Raw genomic sequence first — 27,471 nt, forward strand, 5'->3', positions numbered from 1 at the left:
CAGAAACTAAGGACATAATTCAAAATAAGAGAAGTATTTCGAGTCTCTATGAACTCTTTGTCATTTTCAATTTAATTTTTGTAAAACACTCGTAAGTGTATCACACAGTTGACATGATCAACGATATTTTTTCTCGTTTCGTTTTATTTTAAGATTACCTACTTTGCATAAAAATTTATTTTAGTGAACTTTTACTCAGAAATATTTTTGAACTCTTGAGCATCAGGTGTTTGAATATTTAATAAAAAATTTTTATAAATCTTGTACAAATGCTATTTCTTTAGACACCATCTGTACATATTTATGTTATGTTGTAAATTTATATAAAGTTATGTAAGGATTTCTGTATTTATATTTAAATACATATATAAAGTATATACGCATACTATTTTACTTTTAATACTTAAAATTTTTTTATCCTATTGTAAATAATGAAAAAAATCGTTGGTAGCATAGCGTTAAATGAATAAATGAAATAAAACATGTAAAAACTAATGTGACATGAATTACATTTTATGGTTTTCATGTTGCTTTTACTTACCAACACCAATTTTCTATTGTGAAAAATAAAACCAATATGGTTATCCTTGAGAATGAAAGCGCTTTAAATTTCTTTAATGTTCCAGAATAATGTGGAATGTGTTTCTTTTCTAGATTATTTGCAGAGCAGTGGAAAATTTTTTTTATAAAAAAATCTTATACCTACATTTATGTATATATATATACATAAATTCTAAAAAATATTTTGGCAAAGAATATTTTTAAACACTTTAAAAAGTTGTTTGTTTGTGTCTTGTCTTATTAATCATGAAAATATGATCAAATTTGGCCGTTGATTGTAAATAATTTTAAAAGGAAATGAATGATTATTTATTTTTGGCTTTTGGCTTTAAATTTTTGATATTTGTTTTCCCATAAGTTGAAATGAAAACGATGTATGTAAGTAATAAGCAAGAAAAGTTCTGTTCTAGGCGGCTCCTTAATATGCTTTTAATGATACTATTTACCACCTTTTTTTCTGCTTCGTTGGGCACAAGAATAATATGCAAAAAATTAATCACATTTTTGAATTCCAGATTTTTCCATTCGGTCAGTATAACCATATTTTCCTAGACAACATTTTCGTCTTTAAATAAATTTTATGTACGTACCTTCTAAATCACTAAAATTATTTCTGCTCATTTAATGTGGAATTATATTAGAAATTTATTAAAAACTTCAATGAAACAACCGGATTTAAATTTTAAATGTTTGAAACTTTTAAACATTTGTAATGCTAGTAACAAGTTTTTGATTCATAAAAATTCTAATATTTATTTGTTAATGGTTTATTTTATTTATTATATTTGCAAAAACAAAAAAATTATAATTCACATATGTGCGACATTTTGTAACAAAATAAAGTTCTTGGAATTTTTTTTTAATAAGAAATAAAATTGAAATTTAATGTTTCTTTTTCTTTTTAAAATGTCGTCTTCAATTTCTCATCCTCATGCATATGCAGTTTGATGACATAGATCATAAAATATTATGTGTGCAGATATTACTTTACTGCTATTTTCATATTTTTATTTAAAAAAATTGAAATTTATGAAACACAAAAAATCATAATAGAGAAAAATTTCACGAAATTGGGGTTTAAATATAGAATAGTCTACTGCTTAATATATTATATGTATAAGTTTTTAAATTTTTAAAAATGTCGCGATATGAAGCGAAAACTTTGCTATATTCATATTCATAAACAGGGGCAGCGAATCAAATGAGTGTTCATAAACATTCCCAAAAAATAAATTAAAATTACCATAGTCGAATAGTGCAGTTGAATCAGCTGAACTGCTTTCGTTTTGTTTTCCATTTTTAATATGTTTGTCTGATCCGATTGAAAATGAATAAATTACGAGTAAAATAGCCGCATTTTTAGAAATTTTTTAAAAATTATTTAGTTTTAAAATTTCTGGCACACGAAAATGATGGAATGCTAGAAAACAAAAAGTATGATTATGGAATACAAAATTTTTATAAATAAACACAGTAACTGTGGATTTCAAATTGCTGTAGTTGTTATACAACTCTTACAGGATTCCATTTATGAAATTGTTTATTATTATTGTTAGTGCATATTGAAATTTCCATTAAGTTAAATTATTAGTGTAATAAGCACATTCTTATTAATTTCGCAACTATGATGTTGTATTAGTAAAATTCATAATATAATTAGTGGAATAGGCACAATCCTATAAATATATATGTTCTTGTTATTGTGTGTTTCAATAGTAGATTGTATGTAACAATCAATGTAAACAAAACGAATACTTAGTAATCATGTGAATTACAGTATAAAGCAATGTAGAGAACATTTCGTCGGCAATTTCTTCATGCCTCTGTAGCTCAGTTGGTAGAGCGTCCGCCTAGAAAGCGGTAGGTCACTGGTTCGAGTCCAGTTGGAGGAGAAAAATTTTTTAATGAATTTTTCTGCCTTTAACTCGTTCCTTTGATTACGTCATCCATTTGTTCTGCAGTTGCATGAAGAAATTTCCATTAAGTTAAAGTAAATATAAATTTTTTCGATTAAAAACAAAATTTTTATAAGATTTCCATAATTTGTTCCTAGAATTTAAGGAATAACATACATGATCGTTTTATAACTTAAAGTTTTATAATAAAATAATGTACTTGTCTAATAATGATGCTACATCAACTTTATTTAATAAAAAAGAAAGATAATCCTAAAGAAGACTGTCGATTAAAATAAATTTTTCACATAATCATTTTTTTAATAAATATTTTTTTAAAACTGTTTTACACAAAAGAATTGTTTTTATTATTAAAGTTGATTTTATCTTCTTTTTTCTCATTACAATCTTCACCTCTTACATCTATTTCATAAAAAATATATACTTATACATAAGAGGTATAAAGACGGAACATTCACATGATGTATATTAAGTATTTAGTTTCGAAGGAAAGTTTTTTTTTTAAAAAAAATAAAGTAAAGATTTATGGTCCGGAAAATTTTGAAATTTATTAAGGATTCTTTATTAAATTTAAAAATAAAATTCTCTGGTATTGGTAGAAATATAAAACTTACCATATACGCATATATGCATTCATATTATCATGATTTATACGTGAGCAAACAAACGCAAATATACTAAGAGTATAGGTGAAAATTAAATTAGTTTGTTTAACAATTTTACGTAATTGAGTAAAAATTAAAGTTATAAAATGGTTAGAGTAATTAAGTTTGGGCAAATCAATTCAAAATTAATGAAAAATTTGACGGTTTTGTTTTATTGGAGAAGATGAAAAGTTTTTTTTTGGTTAAAGTGGTTCACACTTTGGTCAAATTTTACCAATTTGTAATACACCATAAATAATGCCACATATGTTTTTATAATACAGATGCTATTTAACATTGGTTTGTTTAAAAAACTAGAAATTCACCATACTACCCCTAATATATAAATATGGTAAAAATTGCCATACATTTATACATATTGTGCACAAATATTTTGCCGAAAATTTCTTCAACATATTTAACTCTCATTAAAACACACCTTTTGATGCCAAGTAATAAAAATTTATTAATTAAGTGTTTTAAAATTCCCAATATGATGGAAGTATATAATACATATATGTAATAGGTATATTATGATAACTGACCTTGATGATAATGAAATTGAAGAATTTATTTAGTCTTCTGCAAATACATGCATAAAACCTTACAAATAATATTATGTAAGACTTTGTGCTATACGTATTTTTTACACATCAATATGTAAGGCTTTAACTTTTGTTTATAAATACAATTATGAAAGTGTATGTTATGTGCTACACGAAGATTGTCTAGTTTTAGTTTAAAGAAAGAAGGAATCAATAATATATTTATTTTAGAATAGCAGAATAATAATATATTGTATAACATTAAGTTTAAAAATGCTACACAATGTTAATTTATGGGTGTATTTAAAAAATATATACAGCTATAAACTCCAATAGATAGTAGATATATAAAAGCACACTTGTATATAATAAAAAAAGGATATTTTAATACTTTAATTTAAGCTAAATTAATTTCAATTCCAAGAAAATAAAATTAAAAAATAAAAATGAAATTTTTTTGCTTTAGTGCGAGTTGTGAGTATATAATATAATATTAGCCATATATTTTGTAATTTGACCACCTAATTAAAAGTTAAAATATAGCAATACATTTACTATCCAAAAATGTTAATAAATTTTCCTATAGTATGTGTGTGTAAATAATTAATCGCTATAGATATAGAAAAGAGAAAATCCAAAACAGAAAATAATAAAGTTGGGTCAAACCAATGGTTTGTATTGTAGCACTTTTCCCTTCAACAAGTGAAAATTCTGCTTTTAAATACAGTCTATGTATACCTACCACACTATTAAAATTATTTTCATTCATATACGAAACTATTTCTAGGATTGCATATATTTAGGATGATGCATTCATGCAGTCTTTCAAATAAAGCAAAAATTAATATAAAGTGGGATTAACATAATGCTCGATTTTAAGGGTTAATTGTGTGAGTTAAGAAAAATAATTATTTTTTGAATGTCATGGAATTTACCTTTAGTTTTTTTCTAAAATATAAGGTGTCAAAAATTCGAATTTACAAATTTGAAGAGGCGATAACTTGAGAGGGGGTGGAGATGGAAAAAAATTTTCTTCTAACGAAATAAACTATTTGTTAGTGTCTAAAAGCTATTAAAATTTCAGGCTCCAACAACCTGGGGTCTAGAAGAAAAACAACATTAAAAATTAAAAAAAAAACGGATTTTAGGTAATGGTAAATTTTAACGGCCATTTTGTTTTTTTAAAGTTCAAGTATAGCATTCCGCTATAGAAGAAACAAGCCGCTGCCTTTCTGCGTTTGCAAAATTTGAAAAATGCTTATGGTTTCATTGCAACAAATAGTTAAAAAAGGCCATTTTTAGTGTTTTGGGGGGATATAACTTCTAGAGGAGGAGATAGGTAAAAATTTTGTTCTACGGAAATAAGTTTCTAATAAAGATCTATGTAAATATTAAATTTCAGCTTTCTATCTTCAAGGGTGTAGAAGTTTTGTAAACAAAAAAAGTGCCCACGGACGGACGGACGGACTGACAGACGGACGGGCGGACGGACGGACAGAAAGAAACTAATAAGCACTTTTTTTCAAAATTTTTTTGGAAAAGTGCTAAAAAGGACACTATAAAAACAAAAATTATTTGAATCTTTTTGAACAAGGCACTTATAATTATTTATTCATTTTATAATTTTATTATTCCTATGACCTTCAATTTAGTTAATTATTAATTAATATAATATGAAATTGTGTATAAAATGTATATAGCAAAATATTTATTTCGAGGTTTATATCTGTTACACATAAATAAAAATATTGTATATTACAAATACATAGCTTTTAATCTAGATAATTATGATGTATACATACACTCGCATTTGAATTAATTAAATAGCTAAATATAGATTTAATTACGGTTAAATATAACTAATCCTGTAGGTTGAAATTGCATTAAGACATACAAAAATTTTTGGAATTTATTCAATATAAAAAGAGCTTATAATATAAATAAAGTTTGGTCAAACCAATAGTGTGTAAAGATGCACTTTCCCCTTCAATAAGTAAAAATACTGCTTTGAAAAGCAATTTAGCAATGTACTCATTATTAGAATTATTACCATTCACACACGAAAAAATTTGAAAAATTGCATATAACTAGGATGAGGCAGAAGAAAAAATTGAAAGAAACATTAATATAATGGTTAAAGAAGAAGGTTAAGCAAGTGGGTTAAGAAAAATAATTGTAAATTTTGATGGGTTATATTTCCGAAGTTTGCAGTTAGAAATATTCCGAAGAAATATAAGGTGCCAAAAATTTAGAAATTTCAAGGGACGATAACTTGATTTGGTATAAATTTCAGGCTTCTAATTATCTTCTTATTAATTGTTTAGAAGAAGACTGGTATTCAAAAATTTGAGAAAAAAAAACTGATTTTGGAATACGGTTAATTTTAACCGGCATTTTATTTTTTTAAAGCTCGACAAAGTAGAATTTTGAGGAGCCTTAACAATTAAAAGGGGAGAGGAATAGGTAAAAATTTTCTTCTACAGAAATAAGTTTCTCGTAAAGATCTATTTTACATACAAAAATTTCGCCTTCAAACTTAACGGCTTAGTGAACGGACGAAGGGACGGTTAGTTTCAAGTTAATATAATCTAAATTGAACAAATTTAATAGTTTTACAAATAAAGTTTTTGATGTATTTAGTATCATTCTTTTAAGAAGCCTCGTTTCGAGCAATTAAGAATTTCGAAATTACAAAAAATTTATGATTTCGAACGCATTGTAATGAAATATTGGCAGAATTCCAAAGTTTGACAAAATTCCGTTACAGAATTATAAAAAATCAGTTTTTTATGCGATTTTGTTCTATTTGCCAGTCTGTCCGATTGTACTTATTTGTGCAATGTGCTAATTTTCGAATAAATCAAATGACGTCAGGAAAATTTTTTTTGAAGCTTGGTTTATTGGAAGAGCAAATCAGAAAGAGTATTTAGGGGATTTTAAACCAATAAAAACTTCCTCTTCAAGTTATTTAATATGCTGTTATACTGTTATATATAAAAATTTATTCGTATATAAATATCAAATTCAAATTATTACGGTTAGAGGTCTAAAATTGTTCTAAATTTGTTTTACTTAGCAAAACATATTCATATTGCAAAATCTACTTTTTATATTTCTTTGTTTTACAATGAAAAAACAAGTCCAATAATATATCAATTTCATAATACTTATATATACTATATATGAGAGTTTTTGTAAAAATTTAATTTTTTTAATTGCAAAAATATGCTACAAATGTCCTTTGTCCTAAAAACATGATTTTATTCTTCTATTACATTATTTTCTCAAAATGAAATTAATTGAAAAACTTTTATTTAGAATTTTTAGGGCTTGTTCTTAAATTTATTTAATAATATATTGTACATTGTATACCATGTGTACACCATATAATATCAAATAATTCATAAAATTATAATATTTTGTATATATAAAAAATTCATAAAAGATATTCAATTTTTATAAATAATTAAAAAAGTTAATTAGTAATAATTAAAATTTTAAAAACTAAGATTTAAAAAAAGGAAATGATCCCAAAATAATCTACAAGTAAAATTGAGTTCAATCAATAAATCTTTATATAGCTTTCGACTTACTTTTAGACATGGAAATGAGTGTATTGCTTGGCAGGGTCTATAAAAAATTCATAAATATTTTGAGTATTAAATTGTAAAAATTAAAGTAAAATTAAATTATCAGAAGGCTAGTCTATAATATTGCATATGTAGAATATGCTTCGCTCCATTAAGTTTTCTTGCTAAATTCTATGAATATATGAATAATATTCATTTATGAATTATTTTAAATGAGTAACCTTAAGGCAAATAAGTAACTTAAAGTCAATTATTCCAATAATTGTGTTATCATTTCTGAAAAAATGTTTTTCATACGTTGTGATTTCTTCTTTATATATGTATGTATATTTAGATTATTCTTAATATGTGTATACCAGTTATATTGTGTTTAAAAAACAAACCAGCATAAATAATGTGTCATGAAAATATTTCAAATAATTTATTAAAAATTATAAACCCCAAAGATTATCTAAAAATATTTGAATAATCAATATGTCAACACGCAAAATTTTTTGCAAACTAATAGTTTTTATATAACAGTTTTTTTATATATGGTCATCATTACCAGGACTGGCTCTATAATATATAATGCCCTCCTGAAAGTAGATTTTTAATGATGCGTTTATAGAAATTTTAATAAAAGAATTGTTGCTAGCACTCTTCTAAAAAATATTTTGAAAAAAGTGCTTACTAGTTTCCCTCTGTCCGTTCGTCCATCCGACCAAACTTTTGTCCATCCGTCCGCCTGTTCGTGAATTAGATCTTCACTAATAAACTTATTTGCATATTACAATAGTTCTATAATAAGTAGACAAATAGACAATAGTTATAGCCCTTCAAAGACCTTAAAACGTATCTACTTTTGGCTCCATTAAACGCAAATCAATATATCTTTTGATCAATATTTAATATAAATATTGTACCGCCCTGAAAATAATTTTGCCGGGGTTCACAAATATAACTTTGCAAGCAGATATTATAATTGCCAGGATTTTCAACAACAATCATTTCAAAAATGTTCAGAAAGTATTATTGTTGTAATTCGAATAACATATAAGTATACCTACGAAATGTTTTATATATACATATTATTAAACTAATTTCCGTAAATCACTTTTTAAGTTATTTCCATTATTTATTAATGATCTCCATTTTTACGCTATTTTCTTTTTGCATGTAATTTATTATAAATAACATTCGTTAGATTATTGATTAAATATGTGGGGCGTTGATTTAGATTATATAAATAATAATTTTCTATTTCTTTTTCTTTTTTGTTATAAAAATACAATATTATACTTTCCGTCTTTTCAATGTTTATTTTTTTGTATATGAATATTTTATTTTTTTAAATATAAAACTAACATAGCTACTCACAATTCGTTCGTATATTTCTTTTTATTTTAATAACAACAAAGCCTTAAAGAGTATAAAAACGTTCAAGAAGTTATTTAAGATTTTAAATGGAATTTGTATTTCGAAGGACCATATTTACACCCTGCACCTTCGTGAAACGTATATTAACTTATTATTAAGTATAGGGTTTATAACTACTTGAAGGAGTCGCCTGCGGTATGAACATGCAAAATTTTACGTTGATTGAGACATGTTTTACAAGTTGCTTCTGTTTTGCCGAGGACTAACCATGCTGTAATTGGACTAATACGGACAACGAATTCAGGTTGGTACGATACAACTAAAAGAGATTTTATTAAATATTCTGTGAAAATATATTCTGACTCATACAACTCTAAAAGCTAATTTTAAATATTCGGAAAAATAGTGAAATTAGATTTTCGAAAGTGGACAGTCTTTTGTTTAATAATTATTGGTCAGACCTATTCGTGCCATACAACTATGAAATATTTTAAATATTTCAAAAACAAATTTTTATATTGTTAAGGTTCAGGGTATAATTCAATCAGTTTAGATCGACTGAAACTTTTTTACTTGTTTTTTCAAAATTTTTTTGGAAAATACTCATTATCTTAAGAAAAATTTAATTAGGACGCAGATTATTAGTTGGTAGTGTGCTGTTTAATTTGATAATATTGAAATCAGAAAATTTTTTATTAAATAGCAATTATAATTATACAGAAGCATAAAAATTAATAAAAAAAATTCATATGCTAAGATTAATTCTGGAAGAGCTTTAATAGTTTCATGTACAAACAAATCGTTGGCTCTTTGATAGAACTTCGATAATTACAGAAGCTTTAACGGAATTATTTCGATAATTTATTATAAAAGACGCAGGCTATGACGGCAAATTTTAAATGTGATTTCGGGGAAAATGCGTTCTTACATGGAAGAAAAGCATAAATAAACTATTATTAGCGATTTTGTGAAAAATTTATGTTTTATAAAAAAGTTCGCTATCACTTTCTGCAAAGCGACTAGAGATATGCAAAAAATCACACAAATTCAATAGCTCAGTTTATAAATTTATCACGAAATTTTTGAAAATTTAATAATTTTTATTAAATTTTTTACATTTCACTTTATATTGGTGACATTATTTCAAATTTTTTATACTTGATATAGTTACATTTTTATTTGGTTCACATTTTGAAAATAGGGGACATGATTAGGTCGTTAAAAAGTAATATGACCCATATATATGATTTCTTTAAAATTCAAGATTTGAACTTGCAGTGTTAAAGCAACGAAGTACTGCAATTTCTGGGAATATCAGAGTTCGGAAACTAGACTTTTACTAGTTTCTTAAATTTAATATTTGTTTTCTGTTTGTTATCTGAATTAACTGACGAGCTTTTTAACGAATTCGGTTGGTATAAAATAAAGCTCTTATAAGAAACAAATTTGAATTTTTCCAGATTTTTTAATTAAAAGCTTACTCACGTTCTTAATATTTGGAAAAGGTGTTTGAAGGCCATTTTCAAAATCAATAATGCAACGCTATCACTACACTAGACAATAAAATTTGCTCTTGGTTTGGTAATGTACTGATCTCATCTCAGATTTTTGAATTGATATTTTAAACTTATGTAACAAGAATGAGTTTTGGCATATATGAGGTTAAAATATAAAAATATAAATATCATTATTAAACATTCTCACACTAGAAAATATCCTGCTTCATAAATAATTGGTTTGATCCGAATTAATTTACTCGTAACTATACAAAAATTTTCTGTACATCTCTTCAACAAAGACATGTGGAAAACATTTAAAAAAATTTAAGATATATCCATGGAGATTTGGAATTTGTACCTATGACCTACAATAAAATATTTTTAAAAATAATTTAAAAAAATATATAATAATTTTTATTATATTTTGAATATCGCTTTTACTACATATCCAGTAAAGGTATACAAATTTTATTAGAGATTCACCTTGATCTTGTATAATATTTCTATAAAATATTTAGTGAAATTTTAGTAAAATGTGTTTAATATTTATTACGTAATATTATATATTATAAAAGGTTCTTTATTAGAAATTTAGATTTATGAAACGTGTAAGTATGACGAAGGAAAATATTATATAATTTGTTGCTCAAATTACTAACATTCTATAAATTATTTAAAATTAATAATATGTACATGATTTACTTGAGAATCATGTGTGGGTTAACAATTTTATTACTATATAATCATAAATATATTTCATATATAGCTTTAGTTTTATCAATAATATTACGCTGACCTTGTGTTTTATGATTTATATTATACTTTAAGGTTGATATAGGGAACGCATAATTAATATAAAATGGTTGAAGAAATTTTCATCATAAACACATTACACCTTATCATTAAAAATATATTTAATTATGAAATTATGATATGAAAAATAATAAAAATTTGCTATTATTGAAATTTTAAAGAAATTCTAGCTTTATTAGTTTGTAAAGTAATTAAAAATTTTTAGCACCCACATAAAGATTTATGACTTGAATTCCCTTTTGTTAAGAAATTTCAGATTTAGTTTTTAAAATTTTGATTTTCATTTTGGTTTTTAAGAGAATAAGACCTTTGAATTTTTTGAAATTCAACCTAATTTAGATAAATAAATTACTTTGATTTTAACTAATACGTGTTTTAGAATCAAAAGAACCTATACGTCTTGTGTATGTTTTATATATCGCATGTGTTATAATAAATATAATTGTATGTATTATAACAAAGTAATTTAGGAACACATTATTATAATCAAATATACTAAATGTGTTTTATTTTAATAAATTATGATACAAAATTCTTTATACATATCGTCGGCTGAGTGCTTACATATTATGTAAATATATGAATGTATACATTTTGATGAAATTTTCTACAGAATATTACAAAATTTTTTTTATTTTTCATGTAATTACCATAACACATTAACAACATCAGTAATGTGCTAAGAAATTTTCCATTCTTCTGCTTGGGTGTGCTATTATTAAATACATTTTCACAATTATTATTATGCTTATATTATACATACTTCCAAAGGCACTAAAGTGGCTTCTAATTATACTGTGCTGGAGACATCAATTTTAATTGGGCGTCTATTGACATATAAATGCTTTTTATATGTATATACAATATAGCTACATGCCTACATTCATGTTATGTTCTATGTAAGTATTATGATTTAAATTATGTATTATGTAACTATAATAATAGCTATTTCTTTATATACAAACAATAATAATTGTTTATTCTGTAAATTACATTAAATTTCCGTAATTCATAAAATTCTCCTTTTGTTTTTTTCCTTAGAAAAATACATACATACATATGTTTATTAATGCATATAACAATTTCTTTTGTTGAAGGTAAACTTAAGGATATTATAATTTTTTTATTTTTTTTTATGGTTTATATTATATACATATTATGTAAATCCAGATGTTAAGGTTATTAACTTAAATCCTTTTGTTAAGATTTTTCATTATTTTATATTTATGTGCTCATTTTACATTTTGATATCCTTTTTATGGTAAAATATAATGTTTTAAAAAATTGTGATTTCGGGTTATTCGGATGAGAAACTAAAGTATAATATTATAATAATAATAGAAAATTATAACTATTTAATTTACATAAACACATATTAGTGATAATATTAATGGGTTGTATATGATTAAATTAATATTATAAAAATATATGTATGCATATTTATATTAATTCCATATATTGTCACATACGTTAAATTGAGATCAATAATTGAAAAAGTTTTCACAAAATTAAAGAGAAATAATAATTCATATAGGGAAGTAAAATTTTCATAGTGCACTGGAAATTTGTGAAATCTCTTTTGATTTATTAAAGTTTTTGCTAAATTTGTAAGATGTTCTAATAATACTGGAGTGAATTCCAAAATTTCTAATAACATGAAAAACAAAAAATTTAGTTGATGTCAAGTTTCGTTTTAAAAAAAACAACTTAAGAAAGTTAGAGCCTCATATTTTATTAAACAATTGCTAGTATTCCAAGTTTTTCTTCTTCTTCACCTTTAAGCGAAGTACAGGGCTGTTTCATGACATTTTGATAAAAGTCAGTTTCGTTAAAGATCAGATAATTTATGAACATAAATCACATTTTTAGATGGTTTCCAAATTATTGCAACGAAACCTTAATTAATTTAAGCTTATCACGAAACAGTTTACTCAAACATTACAACGACAAAGATTAGGTACTGAAATTAAACTTATTTAAACATTTTTTTATATTTTTGATATCTTTTCTCTTCTAGATGATAATTTATAAGCGTCTGAAATTTTAACAGTTTGTAAAAATTTATTAAATTGTTTGATTGTAACAAAATTTCTATTCAACTCCCTTCTAAGCATTAGATTTTCATAGTTTATAAAATCCTGGTTTCTCATTTCTTTCGAAAACACAAAGAAATTACTATAAAGCAAAAATCAATGATTAATATTTTTTCAACAAAAAAAAAAAATTTTTTCTAAATTACCTTTTGTAAAGAAATAATTGTCAAATTTGACAATCATGTTGGTGCATCTTTTACAAAATTTTTGTTCTCATCCCAAACGTATGCAATAATCACGATATTTTTTTTGGTATATAAATAAGAATAATTTTTAGTAGGCGATTTCTTATCAATAGAATTATTTTAACTTATCAGTACACCTCGTACCTTCATAAAGGGTATAGATTTGTTGTTTATTTTGTAACAAGTTTGTTTGTAAAAAATCAAAGTCGATATAAAGACTTATAAGCCATATAACACATAAGTAATACACCTATGCTAATGCAATATGAATGTGCAACGGTGAATGACCTTTATATTACAGAATGCTAAATGGCATAGTGCATTTTCTGTTAGAAGTAAGCTAAATTATAATTAACGAATACATGCATGTAAATTAAAAAACAAAAAAACATTTTTTTTTTTAATTTATGAATCAGCATTAGGATCCCGAATGTTTATGTGTATGTGTAGAGAAAAAAAGTTTATTAATCTGATTATTTTGTCTGACTCTAATTTAAATATTATAAAAACAAACTATATAATTAATCCCATAAAATATTTTAGTTTCTATAGAATTTTTTTATTTCGTTATGTAATTTATTCATTTATGACAGATTATTATATCTACAATATTTTGTTATATAAGATAAGCTTAAATTATATCTTTATTATAAATTTATCTCAAAATTCACACAATATTATTTGAATAATTTACTGTATTATATACCTACATATAATATATAATAAATTATATTTGTATTTTAGACTATAACCTCATATACAACTTTAATGTGTACATTAGACATGTTTGAATTCATATAATATATTTTTTACACTAATACCCTCTGTCAGTTTTGATGAGAAAATCAATGTAAAAGATTTTCTTTTTTTTTTGTTCTTATATATTATGTAGATTAAAGCGATAATAAAAATATTTTTGTGTAGATGCGTGTATGTTCATTTATTTATTCTGATATAGCATTCATTTACACTCTGTTTGCCGTTTTATCGCCTAAAAAAAATATTCTAATATCTTCTAATCGATTGATTTTTTTTTATGTTAGTGTTTTTACACCAAAAAAATTCTATTTTTACTTATTTAGAAAGTAGCAAAATCGATTAAATTCCATTTTTAGTCAAATATATTTTTGACCCTCTCAATATTTTAACGTACGTATTGTACACATATTTTACTTATTTAATAAATACTAGAGAAAATAAGAACATTAATCGAACCAGTGCTATTATAACTCTCTCTATAAGCATATCTAAAAATAAATTTACATATTGGGGATTTGTGAATCGTTTGAACAAACGATGAATATGAGATAATCGCTTTCAGGTGGTTTTCAATCTTAGACCAGATTTTTGGGCATTGTATAAAAATTCATTGTTCCACATGGTGTATATTTGTATAGAAAATTAAAAACGTACTATTCTCTTTGGAAAAAATCTTTAAAATAACTTGCGGTTAAAATTCGTATTGTGTATATTTCAAATTATGGTTACAAGTGCTTTGGATTTTTGGGTTTTTTTCTTTATTCTTTTGATGAATCAATTCAATATTTATTTGATGTGTTTCATTTTAGGGAAAAAAATATATGCCTGTAAGGTATTTTAGATTTGAAAAAACAAAAAATTGCAATTTTTTTGCTGGATGTAATTGAATTTTATGGAATTCGCTATATGTAGTTCGTAGAGCATTTTAAAAAACGAAAAAGATAAATTTCATTTTATATGATTTTTAAATTTTAAACGAAAATATATGGTACCTATAAATTATATCTGAAATAATATTGAAATATAGTACATGTTTAGGTTAACATTTATTTTTGGACACATTTCCGAAAAATTTTAAAAAATACAATGCTTAATAAGTTCATTCTAGTTGTTCGTATTTTTACAAATCATCTATATTGTTCAATATAGGAAAAAATACATGAATATATTGTTATGAAAATGTTATTTCTCTAGAACAAAATTTTTACGTATTTGCACTTCTCTCAAAATTCTCCAACTTTGTTATTTTTCCAGCAGCAATTTATAACCAACAGCAATTTATAAATTTTGTAACGGCGGTAATTTACTTTTTCTTCTACATAACAACTCGGGATAACGTACAATTTTAACATTTTATGAAAAATGCGATTTTATTTTATGGAAATTTTTTTTTATCCCTGGTCCACTGTTTTTATGCGACTTATTACATTTCGAAAATTGAATTTAAATCTAAATTTTTAGTTCCGTTTTTCTTCGACGCTGTACAAACTTTGAATTTTTATAAAATATAAAATATTACAGAAAATATAATTAAATTCAATGTCTATGCTAATGTAAATTTTTTGAAAATTATTACTCTAAGTTTTCCACTAAATTTATACAAAATTTTACGATAGTACAAAAATTACCTTAAAAAAAAATCTTTTCATTCGGAAACAAAATTACCTGTGATTAAATGTCTAAGCGTTGAATTATTTTCAACAAGACTCTATCCCAGTATTTGTTGTTTAACATAAGTCTGTTGTCTTTAACAAGAAATTTTAAAACGTATACTCAGATTTACTCATATTCCATTACAAAATGGCGTGCTCTTGCCACTCTTTTCACAATCAGTTCTTAGAAGTTGGTTTAATTTCTGATTTAGACAGGGTGATTCAGAAACTTAATTTAATAAGATCGAAAATGGGTAAAACTTTCCTAGTTCCAGGGATTTTAACGAATTTACTTATTCACGAAATATTTACTTATTCAACGTCTCTGGATTATAACTTCCATTCTAAATAAGATAGGAATTTCTCTGGATTCAAAAACAGTTACTGAAAGGTCTAGTGAAGGGCTTAAAATACACATGCTGCTTGATGGTGTATTTTAGTATCTTCAGAATACTAAGCATTCGAACTTTAGGGAAAATCAAATTCTTCCCTTGTTTTTTTTTTCAGTTTTTTCTAACTAGATAATTTCATAAGAAATATTTTAAAACCTTGAAAACTTTTTTATAGAATTTAAGCCGTCAAGCATTAAAAATTTTTTATGGTACATAAGATATAGCACAAAAACCGCAAATATTGTTAGCTTTAAATTCAATTAAAAACAAACCAGGTGTTGATAAAACTAAAATTAAATTCAATTCAATACCTTTTCCTTTATCAAAAAATTTGGAAAAATACGAATTCGTTATTCAAAAATTTTAAAAATTTCTCAAAACGAACACCAAATTCTCCTATGAAATTCACCTAGTTTGGCCAAAAGTCATGTTTTTTTTCTTTCAAATCTTCTTCTATTCAATCTATATTTCAAATTAGTTGCATCAAATGTATGCCAATTTAGTTTTTGTAGAAATTTGTTTAAAATTAATTAATTCCTTTAAATTATTTATTAATTATTTATTAACTTCATAATTTTAATACCATAACATTTACATTCTCCATTTTGTTCAAAAAAATTAAATTTTCCTATTAAAAAAATTTTTTTTCTATTAGAACAAACGTCAAAATTTACATGGCATGTCTTTAAAAATTCGCTCCAGCTGGATAATTTTAATAACTTCAAATGCCAAATGGTGCCTAGATTCTGAAAATAATTTTTTCAAATTTTTAAATTGCACCCATTGTGAGAAAAATGCATTTAAAAGATTCAAACCATATAGGTACCATTTCTTATAAAAATTGGGAAAAATAAAAAACCTATTAATTTTCTTTACCAAGAAAAGTTTCGAAAAAAAATTTTTGATTACTAGATTTTTTTTTTTTTGTTTTCGTAGTACAAAATTCTAGTTTTTTTTTTTTTTAAATTTAAAATTTTTTAAATTCAATTTTTTTTTTTCAATTAAAAAGTTTGTATAAAATTTCGTTTAAATTTTGTTATAATTGAAAATGTTTGTTTGAAATTCCTATCTTTTTCAGAATGGAAGTTATAATGAAAAAAACCTGGATAAGTAAAAATTTCGTGAAAATTCGTTAAAATCCTTGGAACTCGAAAACCCTTGAGATTTGGCACCCAGCCTGGAACAAAAGTTTTACCCATTTTCGATCTTCTAACCGATGGTATATGTTGTTGTATAACAGAATCACTCTGTATAAATAAAACAAATGCTACCTTTCAAAAGACCTGTTAAATACATAAGTTCTGATAAATTTTATAAAATGACCATGAAAATCCAAAAAGGAGTACAAGAGACAGTATATTATCCAAAGAATATAATAGTTCATATTATTACAACAGCTGATACCCTTTTTTATATTGTCCTGATATACAGAATAACTTAGACACGTTACTTACTTTCGCATAAAATATGTAAAAATATTGTACTTATTATATTAATTCTTAAAATTGTTTGAGGTAATAATTACATACTCTAACTTGACGAATTATTCATTAATTACTATGCTTGTAACAATTTCAACTTTAAATATAATGTCAGACCAAAATTAACGGTTAGTCGTTTTCTACTGGTTTTATCGATTAAATGTGGCGGGTGTTTTTAGTGGGTTAGAGTCTCACACTACTGCTGTTTCGTCTAGCAGTATCTATGGAGATTTTAATCCTCCGCACAGCAAAAAGAATTACATATATATTTACAAATATAAATTCAAAGACTTAGTTACAAATAATAACGTAGGATATTTATTGAATTATAACTTTAGGCTATAAGTTGTTGTTGAAATGAATTAGTTAAATTAATAAAGCAAAATTGAGTAAGATATATAATAAGGCGGAGGTGGAGGATGTAGAGCATGTCCTATGTGTGCCTGTCCGTTTCTGATGTGGAAGAGAAGACGTGTCTTTGGGGCTTATTTTTACGATAACCTGGGAGACCTTTCCGAGATGTCTCTTGCGCGGCTTTTGGGCTTCGCCAGGAAGGTTGTCTGGTTCAGATAGGGGGGTCTTGTGTGTCGAACTGTATGGGGGTTGTTGGGTGTTTTCTGGGGGTTGCCGATGGGCCTTTTTCTGTTGGCCTAGTGCATGGGATTTGCGCGGGTGTACGGGTAGAGGCCCCCCCCCTCTTACTTCTACTACTACTACTAAATTAACAAAAAAAAGTATAAATCCCAGGATTACCTCTCTCTTATAACAATCACTATAATATTTAAAATGACATTCATGATTTTATTTTACATGACGTTCATGTTTGCCTTAGATTAGATAATATTATCATAAAATAAAATAAAAAGCTAATCTGCTCATCAGAAATAACCTTCTATTTAATACTAAATGTGGAAATTCAGCTGAAGAAATTTACTTAAATTTGCAATTTATTTCCTTAATTTTCTTAGAAAATTCTTTAATCAAATCATATACTTAATTTAGATTCGCAAAATCAAAAAATTTTTTCTTTGTTATTTCGCAGTTAAATAACTTTTTATTAATTCTTAAATCTGAACTATTGTTGATATGAACAAGCCTTCCTTTTATAATTGAACCTGTTGATTAATAAAGTAGTACTCTTAATTTTTCAAGAAACATTCAACGTTCAAATGGGTGAGATTTTATATGATTGAATAAGAGTAGTTTCTTCTTTTTGAAGAAACATGTGAGGAATATTATTAAATTGCTGAACCTTTTGTAACGCTAAGAAATAATGATTTGAGGTGTAGTGTATGTTTTTGATCTGCGTCGAACTCTGAATCGTATTTAATCATATTTGTTCGTCTGCCCGTCCCAACGATAACTCAAAAACTAATTTTCATAAATAATTTATTGAAATTTCAATTTAAATGTCGGAACTATATTTAAATTAAACGTCATCGAGGAAGTGGTTGCTTCAGAATTTTAGAAATTATTGAAAATATTATAATTATCGAAATCTCGCACAAACAAAATATACTATTAGGGCTGTTATGTGTGATAAAAGTCGTTGAAAATTGTTGATTCCTTGAAGTAACTAAAGCATTCAACTTCAATAATTGTTTGGTCATATCTTAGAAATTATTGAAATTACAGTATTCAATTTATGCATAATTTGCTATTATTACCAAAATAAAATGTATAAATGCCAAATTTATTATAGTAGCTCAGGTGTTGTAAACAAGCCGACATTATAATAAAATAAAAATTATTTTAACGGAATGAAATGAAAAATAACAATTTTAATAGTATAGGAATAATTCATTTAAAATTAGCTCATTACAGAATAGCATATTTTTTTAACCTAATAAAATACCATAATAAATAAATAAAATTACAATTTTTATTTGTTTTCTGTGCCTTAATATTTCCATATTTAATTATTATGTGCCAAATCATTTTGATATTAAATAGAAATTTTGTCATTGCTATTATGGTTTTCAATAAATTGTGTATGTGGTTTTCATATTCATTAGTAATAATTTGTACCATGACAAATGAAAACCATTAGAGTTCTTGTGTTAACTTTGAAAATACTCTTTAGTTGAATCGTTTTCAATGAGTGTTCATTTTCATGCGTAATATGTATTTAAATAAAAATTACTAGAAAATTTTGGTTGTTTAAGAAAAACACATTTAAGAAATAGTCGTTATTTATACTAGCATAAGTATGGAACTTATGCAAATTAAAAGTTTCCTTATTCAACACAAAAAAATAGGTAAGTCCAAATTATTAAATTTTAAATATAAGTACAATGGATTAGTGCAAAATTCCTCCTGTAAAATTTATAAAAAATCTAAAAATTATAGCCCCACAAAGTCCTAAAAATACCTTTTTTTTAGTAATTATTGTAGCAAAACCAAAAACATTTTTTAAATTCTACAAAAGCAAAAAAGTACTGACTGGCTTCTTCGGCCGCAGTATACCATATTTGAACTTTAAACAAGTAAAAACGTTTCAGTCGGTATAAACCGATTGAATTATACCCTGCACCTTTCGTTATTGTGTAGCAATTACTCGAACCTGTGAATACTCGAACTTCACGGATATGTCTGACCTATAATTGGACATCCGACTGCCAAGTTTCATGAATCTGACTTTATAATTTTTCCAAATATTTAAAATTAGCTTTTGGAGTTGTATGGCAAGTACCTGAACCTGTCAAACAATTCCATCAAAACTTCACAAATATATCTGATCTATAATCAGACACACAACTGCCAAGTTTCATGAATCTGACTTTATTATTTTTCCAAAAATTTAGAATAAGCTTTTAGACTTGTATGGGACCTACTCGAACCTGTATAGCAATTTCACCAAAACTTCAGAAATATATCTGACCTATAACTCGACATATAACTGTTAAGTTTCATGAATCTGACTTTATTATTTTTCCAAATATTTAAAATAAGCTTTTGGAGTTGTTTAGCAAGTCCCCTAACCTGTCAAGCAACTCCACTAAAACTTCACAAATATATCTGATCTATAATCGGACACACAACTATGCCAAGTTTCATGGATCTGACTTAATTATTTTTCCAAATATTAAGAATAAGCTTTAAGACTTGTATGGGAGCTACTCGAACCTGTCAAGCAATCCTATTAAAATTTTAGAAATATGTCTGACTTATAATTGGACACATGACTGCCAAGTCTCATGAATCTGACTTTATTATTTTTCCAAATTTTTAAAATAAGCTTTTAGACTTGTATGGGAGCTACTCGAACCTGTCAAGCAATTCAACTAAAACTTCAGAAATATATCTGAACTATAACTCGACACACAACTGCCAAGTTTCATGAATCTGACTTTATTATTTTTCCAAATATTTAAAATTAGCTTCTGGAGTTGTATGGCAGGTACCCGAACCTGTAAAGCAATTACCCTAAAACTTCATAAATATATCTGATCTATAATCGGACATCCAACTGCCAAGTTTCATGAATCTGACTTTATTATTTTTCCAAATATTTAAAATTAGCTTCTGGAGTTGTATGGCAGGTACCCGAACCTGTAAAGCAATTCCTCTAAAACTTCAGAAGTATATTTGACCTACAATTGGACATATGACTGCCAAGTTTCATGAATCTGACTTTATTATTTTGCCGAATATAAAAAATTTGCTGTTGGAGTTGTATGGCAGCCACCCGAACCGGTGCAGCTATCCCATTATAAATTTTAGAGCATATGTAGAATATAATTGGACACATGTATACAAAATTTTATATTTGTACCTTTATTAGTTTTTGAAATAATTAAAATAAACTCTTTGAGTTGTATGGCAGCTACCCGAACCCGTTGTCCGAATTAGTCCAATAACAATAGGGCTCGTCCCAGGCACAAAAGAAAAAACTTGTGAAAGTTTGGTGTCGATTGCATTATTCGTTTTTGAGTTATCGTGCGATCGGACGGACGGACGGACGGACGGACGGACAGACAGACGGACATGTTTAAATCAACGCAGAATTTTACGCTGAGCAAGAATATATATATATGTCCATACCGCAGATGACTCCTTCAAGTAGTTACAAACTCCATACCAAAGTTAATATACCCTTCACGAAGTGCAGGGTATAAAAACAAAATGGCCGTTGAAATTTACAGTTATACAAAATCCGTTTTTTACAAATTTTTGATATTGTTTTTCTTCTAGATATCAGTTTTTAAAAGTCTGAAATTTAAAATTTTAGACTCCCACTTGTCAAGAAAAATTTAAATATTTGGCAAATTATATTTCCGAAACTGCAAACTTTTCCAAATTTCTACAATTGCAGAAAGTTAACAGTGAATGCCATGCCATTAAAAAATATAATTATTTTTCTTAGCTCGGGCAATTACGCCCTAAATTCGAGTATTATGTTTAAGCCTCTTTAAGTTTTCTTTTTGTTTTATAGTATTTCAAGATTGCATGAATTGCTCATCCTAAATGTATGGAACCTGTGAAAACTATTCGTATACTAATGCACGGTTTGTTTTCAAAAACAGTATTTTCACTTGTCGAAGGGAAAAGAGCTACAGTACAAACCATGGGTTTGATCCAACTTTATCTTATTTAATGTTAAATTTTTAATGTAATGTAAAATGAATAAATTTCTAGTTCACAGCAAAGTATAACAATTACGAATGAATTTGAAAAAAAATATCATTTAAATTCTAATTTTGATATTACAAGATTTACATTATATTTAATCTCCATTTTAAAATTAATAAATTTTTGTGATATTTTTTGATTCGCTATAAATATTTTTACATTCCTGGAATTTGTAAATTTGTAAATTTTAAATTGTATAAGCAACGAATATAGCACAGTTATGGCTCTTTCTTCTTAAAATATCTGCAATACACATATGTACCTGATTTTATCGTTTTCCTCTGTTAAACATTTGCGGTAAAATATTGTTGTACATGTACATGTACTTCAAGCGAATAACAGATGCATAAATGTATTTGTTTACAAATCCCTATAAGACATTTTTAATTTCAATTAATCTTATCTCATCAATATTGTTAAACTATGTTGCAAAACCTTTCTAATATAATTTTTAAATAATAAAGTTTCTAGAGTAAGTATTTTTTAATTTTATTTTGTAGAATATTGTTAAACTATTAAAAAACTGGAAACTTCTACTAAAACTTCTTTTTCATAATACGACGGTGTTAATTGAAATGTGGTTCTTAATTGACGCTGAGGTTGCAATATTATAAAACAAAACATTCTAGTTATGTTGTTAACCTAACAACATTTTATTTTTAATGAATTTTTTTAAGTAAACGTAAAAAAGTGTGTATCTCTTATTTAAAGAACAACTAACAATCACCAATCATTCGAATTTCATAAAGGTTTAAATTTAACAATCACTGATTTTTTTAAAGGATTGCATATTATTTTATGCTTTTTTATGGCTTTATTTCAGTAACTGTTGATTTTACAATAATATTCTTAATAAGACTCTTACACAATACAAACTAAATGAAAAAAATTCATTACTAAATAGGTTTACTGGGATATTTACATAAAATATTTGAATTTTGCTTAAATGTGTACAAAATGTAGTAATACATACTTATATTTGCAAAAACAATAAAAATATTTGTGTTGCGTTGTTTCCTATGTTTTGAAAAATATAACAGGATAAAAATAAAGAAACAAGGGAACACGATAACTAAATCAAAAAGGATAAACAATGATAATAAAACCACAAAACAAAAGAAAAGGTAAACATTGTTTTCGTTTTTCTATTCTTATGGAAATTTTCAAATAAGCGTACATATAAAATATATTTTTTTTGTGGGAAACGTGCTCCTTATATTGCAACAATAACAGAACAGATTTTCCTAATATTTTAAACGAACTCGAATCACATACAATGTATGTAAGAATCTAAGAAAAAAATTGTAAGGAAATCATTTTGAAAAAGAATTAAGGATTTTTTTTTTTGTTTTCTTTGATATTTTTCTTTTCTATTAAAATATCCTTAAAGCACATACACAAATAAACAAAAAAAATACATTATTAATATTAAGAATTTATTTATATTGTAATAAAAATCATTATGATTTTGTTTACGCTGGTAATGCGAAATGTAATGTATAGAAAATTTTATATTATTTTTTAACAGAATACAAATTTTAAGTGGCCCTGAAGTCAATTGTAAAGAAGAAATGCAAATCATTTCAATGAAATTAACTAATAATTCATTCGTATCATAAATTTTCATACAATATGATACGTGTGAAATATAAAACGTGTAAAAATTGTCTTAAACCGGGTGGTAGTAAAGAGAATTATTGTTATTCATTTCTAAGCTGTTTTTAAAAGAATAATCATTGGAATGCATTTACAAAGAGAAACAATTAAATAATCCTTTGAATATATCCTTTGCGACATTTATTTCATTCTTATTATATAGTATATATACCTAATTGTGCTATAATACAAGTATGACTTATAAAAGGAGAGCAAAATAAAACAACTTGCTTTCACAACACTTAAAATTTTACCGCTTATAATAATTATAGTTCATAGTTATTATATTACAAATACACACCTGCATAGGACATATTTTATTTACTATGGTGTTACCACATTAGTATTAAAATCTTACAGCTTAATATAAGAATTGAATGGTTCATAACCTTGCTCAGTTTATGTAACCGTTTAGAATTCTTGAAACTGGTAGTTTTGCGTTATTACGTGGCGGCACTATTTGATACAAAATCAAACATAATGAGAAAATTTTGATTGAGAAACATTAATTATTTCATATAAATGAAATATGAAGAAACAGCCCTAGTAGAAAATCACGAATACTTGATTAGAATATAAATATTTATTTTAACAAGATTCAACGGTACTTTGTATACTTGGTCTTGTTCTTCATAACAAAGTTCTTGTTTAGATAGTTTTTCTAAAACAATTTGCCGAATATTTTTCAAACGTCAGCTTGTATGTTATATAGACGATGTAATTAATAATAGCTTAAGCAAAATCAATAATCTGTAATCAACTAATTATAATTGGGTGAAAAATCAAATTTATACAATTCTGTATAACAGTCACACAATCATAATGCAAAACAATGCTATATGAATAAATAGTGTTCCAAATCCTTAATTGACATTAATAATAATTTCAACAATATTAAATAAAAGTGTCTTAATAACTAACCTTAATATTATTTTCTGAATAAACATTGAAAAATTAGATATTTCTTGCCAGTTGAAATAGACATTAAAGCACATGTAATTATGTGTATAGACTTCATTTACTAATTACAGAAAAAAATTAATCGAACAATAATCCTGTATTAATTCTTTTAAATACACATATTATATAATATATTTTTCCATTTTCCATTTCAGGAAATCATTATGAATACAAGCTCTGGAATTCATTTAGACTCAAAAATAAATATAATTAGAAATAGTCAAATAAATGTTATCAATGGTACTGATTTGGATCGTTACATAATAAATAATAATATTAATATATATAAGAATAATAATATAATTAGTGGTGGCGATAATAGTATAATTGGTGGCAATGGTGATGGTATTGTCAATGGTAGTGATAGTAATGTTAAAAATTTGACCTATAGCTACATAATGTCAATTATTGAGCAATATTCGACAAATCGTAGCATAACAGGTCCATGGTATAACATATTAATATTAATGTATTGTATATTAATAATATTTGGAGCTATGGGTAATATATTAGTTGTGATAGCTGTCGTTAGAAAACCAGTAATGCGAACAGCCAGAAATTTATTTATATTAAATTTAGCTATATCTGGTGAGTTTTATATTTATTATTTTTTATTTTTAATTAAAAATATATTAAATATGTAAAATAATTAAATTTTTAAATTAATTTTATAATTAAAATTCACAGATTTATTGTTATGTTTAGTGACGATGCCTCTAACATTAGTTGAAATTTTAACAAAATACTGGCCTTTAGGTAACTTTACATTTGTATGTAAAATTATGGGAACATTACAAGCTGTTAGTATATTCGTTTCAACAATTTCAATAACAGCAATCGCTCTAGATAGATATCAAGTAAGTATATTAACAAAATTATTAGAATTAGAAATTGTTATATTCAATATATACATATACGTTTATATACATATATATACCTTAGGGTTACAGAACATATAAAGGTAATTTAAAATTTTAAAAGATAAAGTTGATCATGTCAACTCTTTGATACATTTGTAAAAGTAATATGGAATTAAGATTCGTAAAATATTTATATTTTTTTTAAAATTGTTCTTCTGTTAATTTTGGGTAATTGTAATGGTTTTTCAAATGCGAAATAATTTTCGAATTGTATTGGCATCGAATCGAAATTGGCAACTACTCTAACAATTTTAGAACAAAATTTTTTCGGAATAGTAGCTGTGACACAAAGTGCGTTTTCTCTATTTTTGTTTTGGTTTTAAAGAGATGAGCAATTTTTGGAGTTGTTAATTCCTCTTTTGAAAAATTTTACAGTTTGCTCTTTACATGAGTAAATTATTTTTTGATTTGTATAGGAGCTACTTGAACCACTGCTTCTATCGAATCCGAAAAAAATATTAAATAAACCCAATTATTATTTTGTGAATGTTGGTCAATTTTTGTTACTTTGAGTTACTGCTTTGGGGAACAGGCAGACGAATAGACGCGTCCAATTCTCAGTGTTACAAACGAAATAGTAAAATTTATAAGGTTCTGCGAAAACTCGAAAATAACATTATTATGTCGTTTTATGAAAATTCTCTTAGTTTTTATTCAAGCATAGCAATTGTAAATTTTGAAAATTTAAATATATTAATGATATTTACTTACTTTTATTATGATAACAGTTTTTTTTTTAATTTTTTCGCTAAGAAGATTTATTTAAAAATTTAATAATGCTTGCATTTAAATTAAATTTTTAATTGAAATTTTGCAAATCAGGTGTAATAAGAGACACAAATGAGTAAAATTTTTTTTAGATATAATTAAAAAGTTTAATAGGCATATAGTGTATTTACTATAAATGGTTTATAATGTTAGAAGACGCTCTTTGCTTAAAATTAATACATAATTAAAATTTGAAATTTTGCAGTTTATTATTATTTATAACTTCGCCTAAAAGCCTGCAATATATATGAATAATATTTAGATATTGTTATAGCTTAGCTATGTACTATAATATGTTTTTTATTATATTTAAGTGGTACGCTAGTGCCATGTCAAAAAATCTTAAAAGAAAATCACTAAGATTGAAATTATGAGTCATAACAAAAATATGAGGCAATTTAAGCATACCTGAAAAATGAAAAATTCGTAATAATTTTATTAATTCCATCAACAAATTGTAAACTAATTTTACTAATTAATTTTTGAATTAATTCTATCTAAAACCAGAATAAACAGAAATTGGTACAATGAATGTTTCTTATAAAATATATTTAATATAATTATTTGGCAGGAACGAAAATTTATGTATAACAACTACTTCATATATCAGTTACGATGATTTCATCAAATTTATTTCATTATATTCATTAATTACTTTATAAATACCTACATATTAATAAATTCAATTAATCTTCAATAAAAAAATTATTTTGATATCCTATGCTTAATTGAAATTTCCAATTTCCTCTTGTAAAGTACTTGTTTTCCAAAATTAATAACATCGATGATATAATAATCTTCAAGGAGGTTTTAATAATTATAAAAATATTTTTAATTTATTTTGCTTAGGCATAATTAAAAATTCATTGATATTATTATAATTATGTCTGTAATGTGCTTGTAAAATTAATAAATTTGCTTTATTCCTGATTAATTATTGAATTTTTCTTAATGGAATTTTTTTTTATAAATTCACGGTAATTTCAAATAATGTTTAATATCAAATTTCAAAACGGACGAGATTATCATAGTCATAATTAATCAAT

The 27,471-nt window shown here is 25.2% G+C and overlaps 1 protein-coding gene and 1 non-coding gene across 4 annotated transcripts in view; both read left to right on the top strand.

Moving 5' to 3' along the window:
* The window catches only part of LOC129609102 (neuropeptide F receptor), a 73,042-nt gene that overhangs the window by 32,553 nt on the left and 13,018 nt on the right, over nucleotides 1-27,471 (top strand). For all 3 annotated transcript variants that reach the window (XM_055520986.1, XM_055520978.1, XM_055520994.1), the window contains 2 exons: nucleotides 24,893-25,325; nucleotides 25,425-25,594. In XM_055520986.1, coding sequence (XP_055376961.1) covers nucleotides 24,902-25,325; nucleotides 25,425-25,594 — 594 coding nt within the window. In that variant the 5' untranslated portion in view covers nucleotides 24,893-24,901. The remainder of the gene's footprint in view (nucleotides 1-24,892; nucleotides 25,326-25,424; nucleotides 25,595-27,471) is intronic.
* Trnas-aga (transfer RNA serine (anticodon AGA)) lies at nucleotides 2,381-2,453 on the top strand. Its single transcript has one exon. It is a non-coding gene; the product is annotated as a tRNA-Ser (tRNA).

Source organism: Condylostylus longicornis, unplaced genomic scaffold, assembly GCF_029603195.1.
Source record: "Condylostylus longicornis isolate FDR11 unplaced genomic scaffold, ASM2960319v2 ptg000004l, whole genome shotgun sequence".
Taxonomy (NCBI): Eukaryota; Metazoa; Arthropoda; class Insecta; order Diptera; family Dolichopodidae; genus Condylostylus; species Condylostylus longicornis.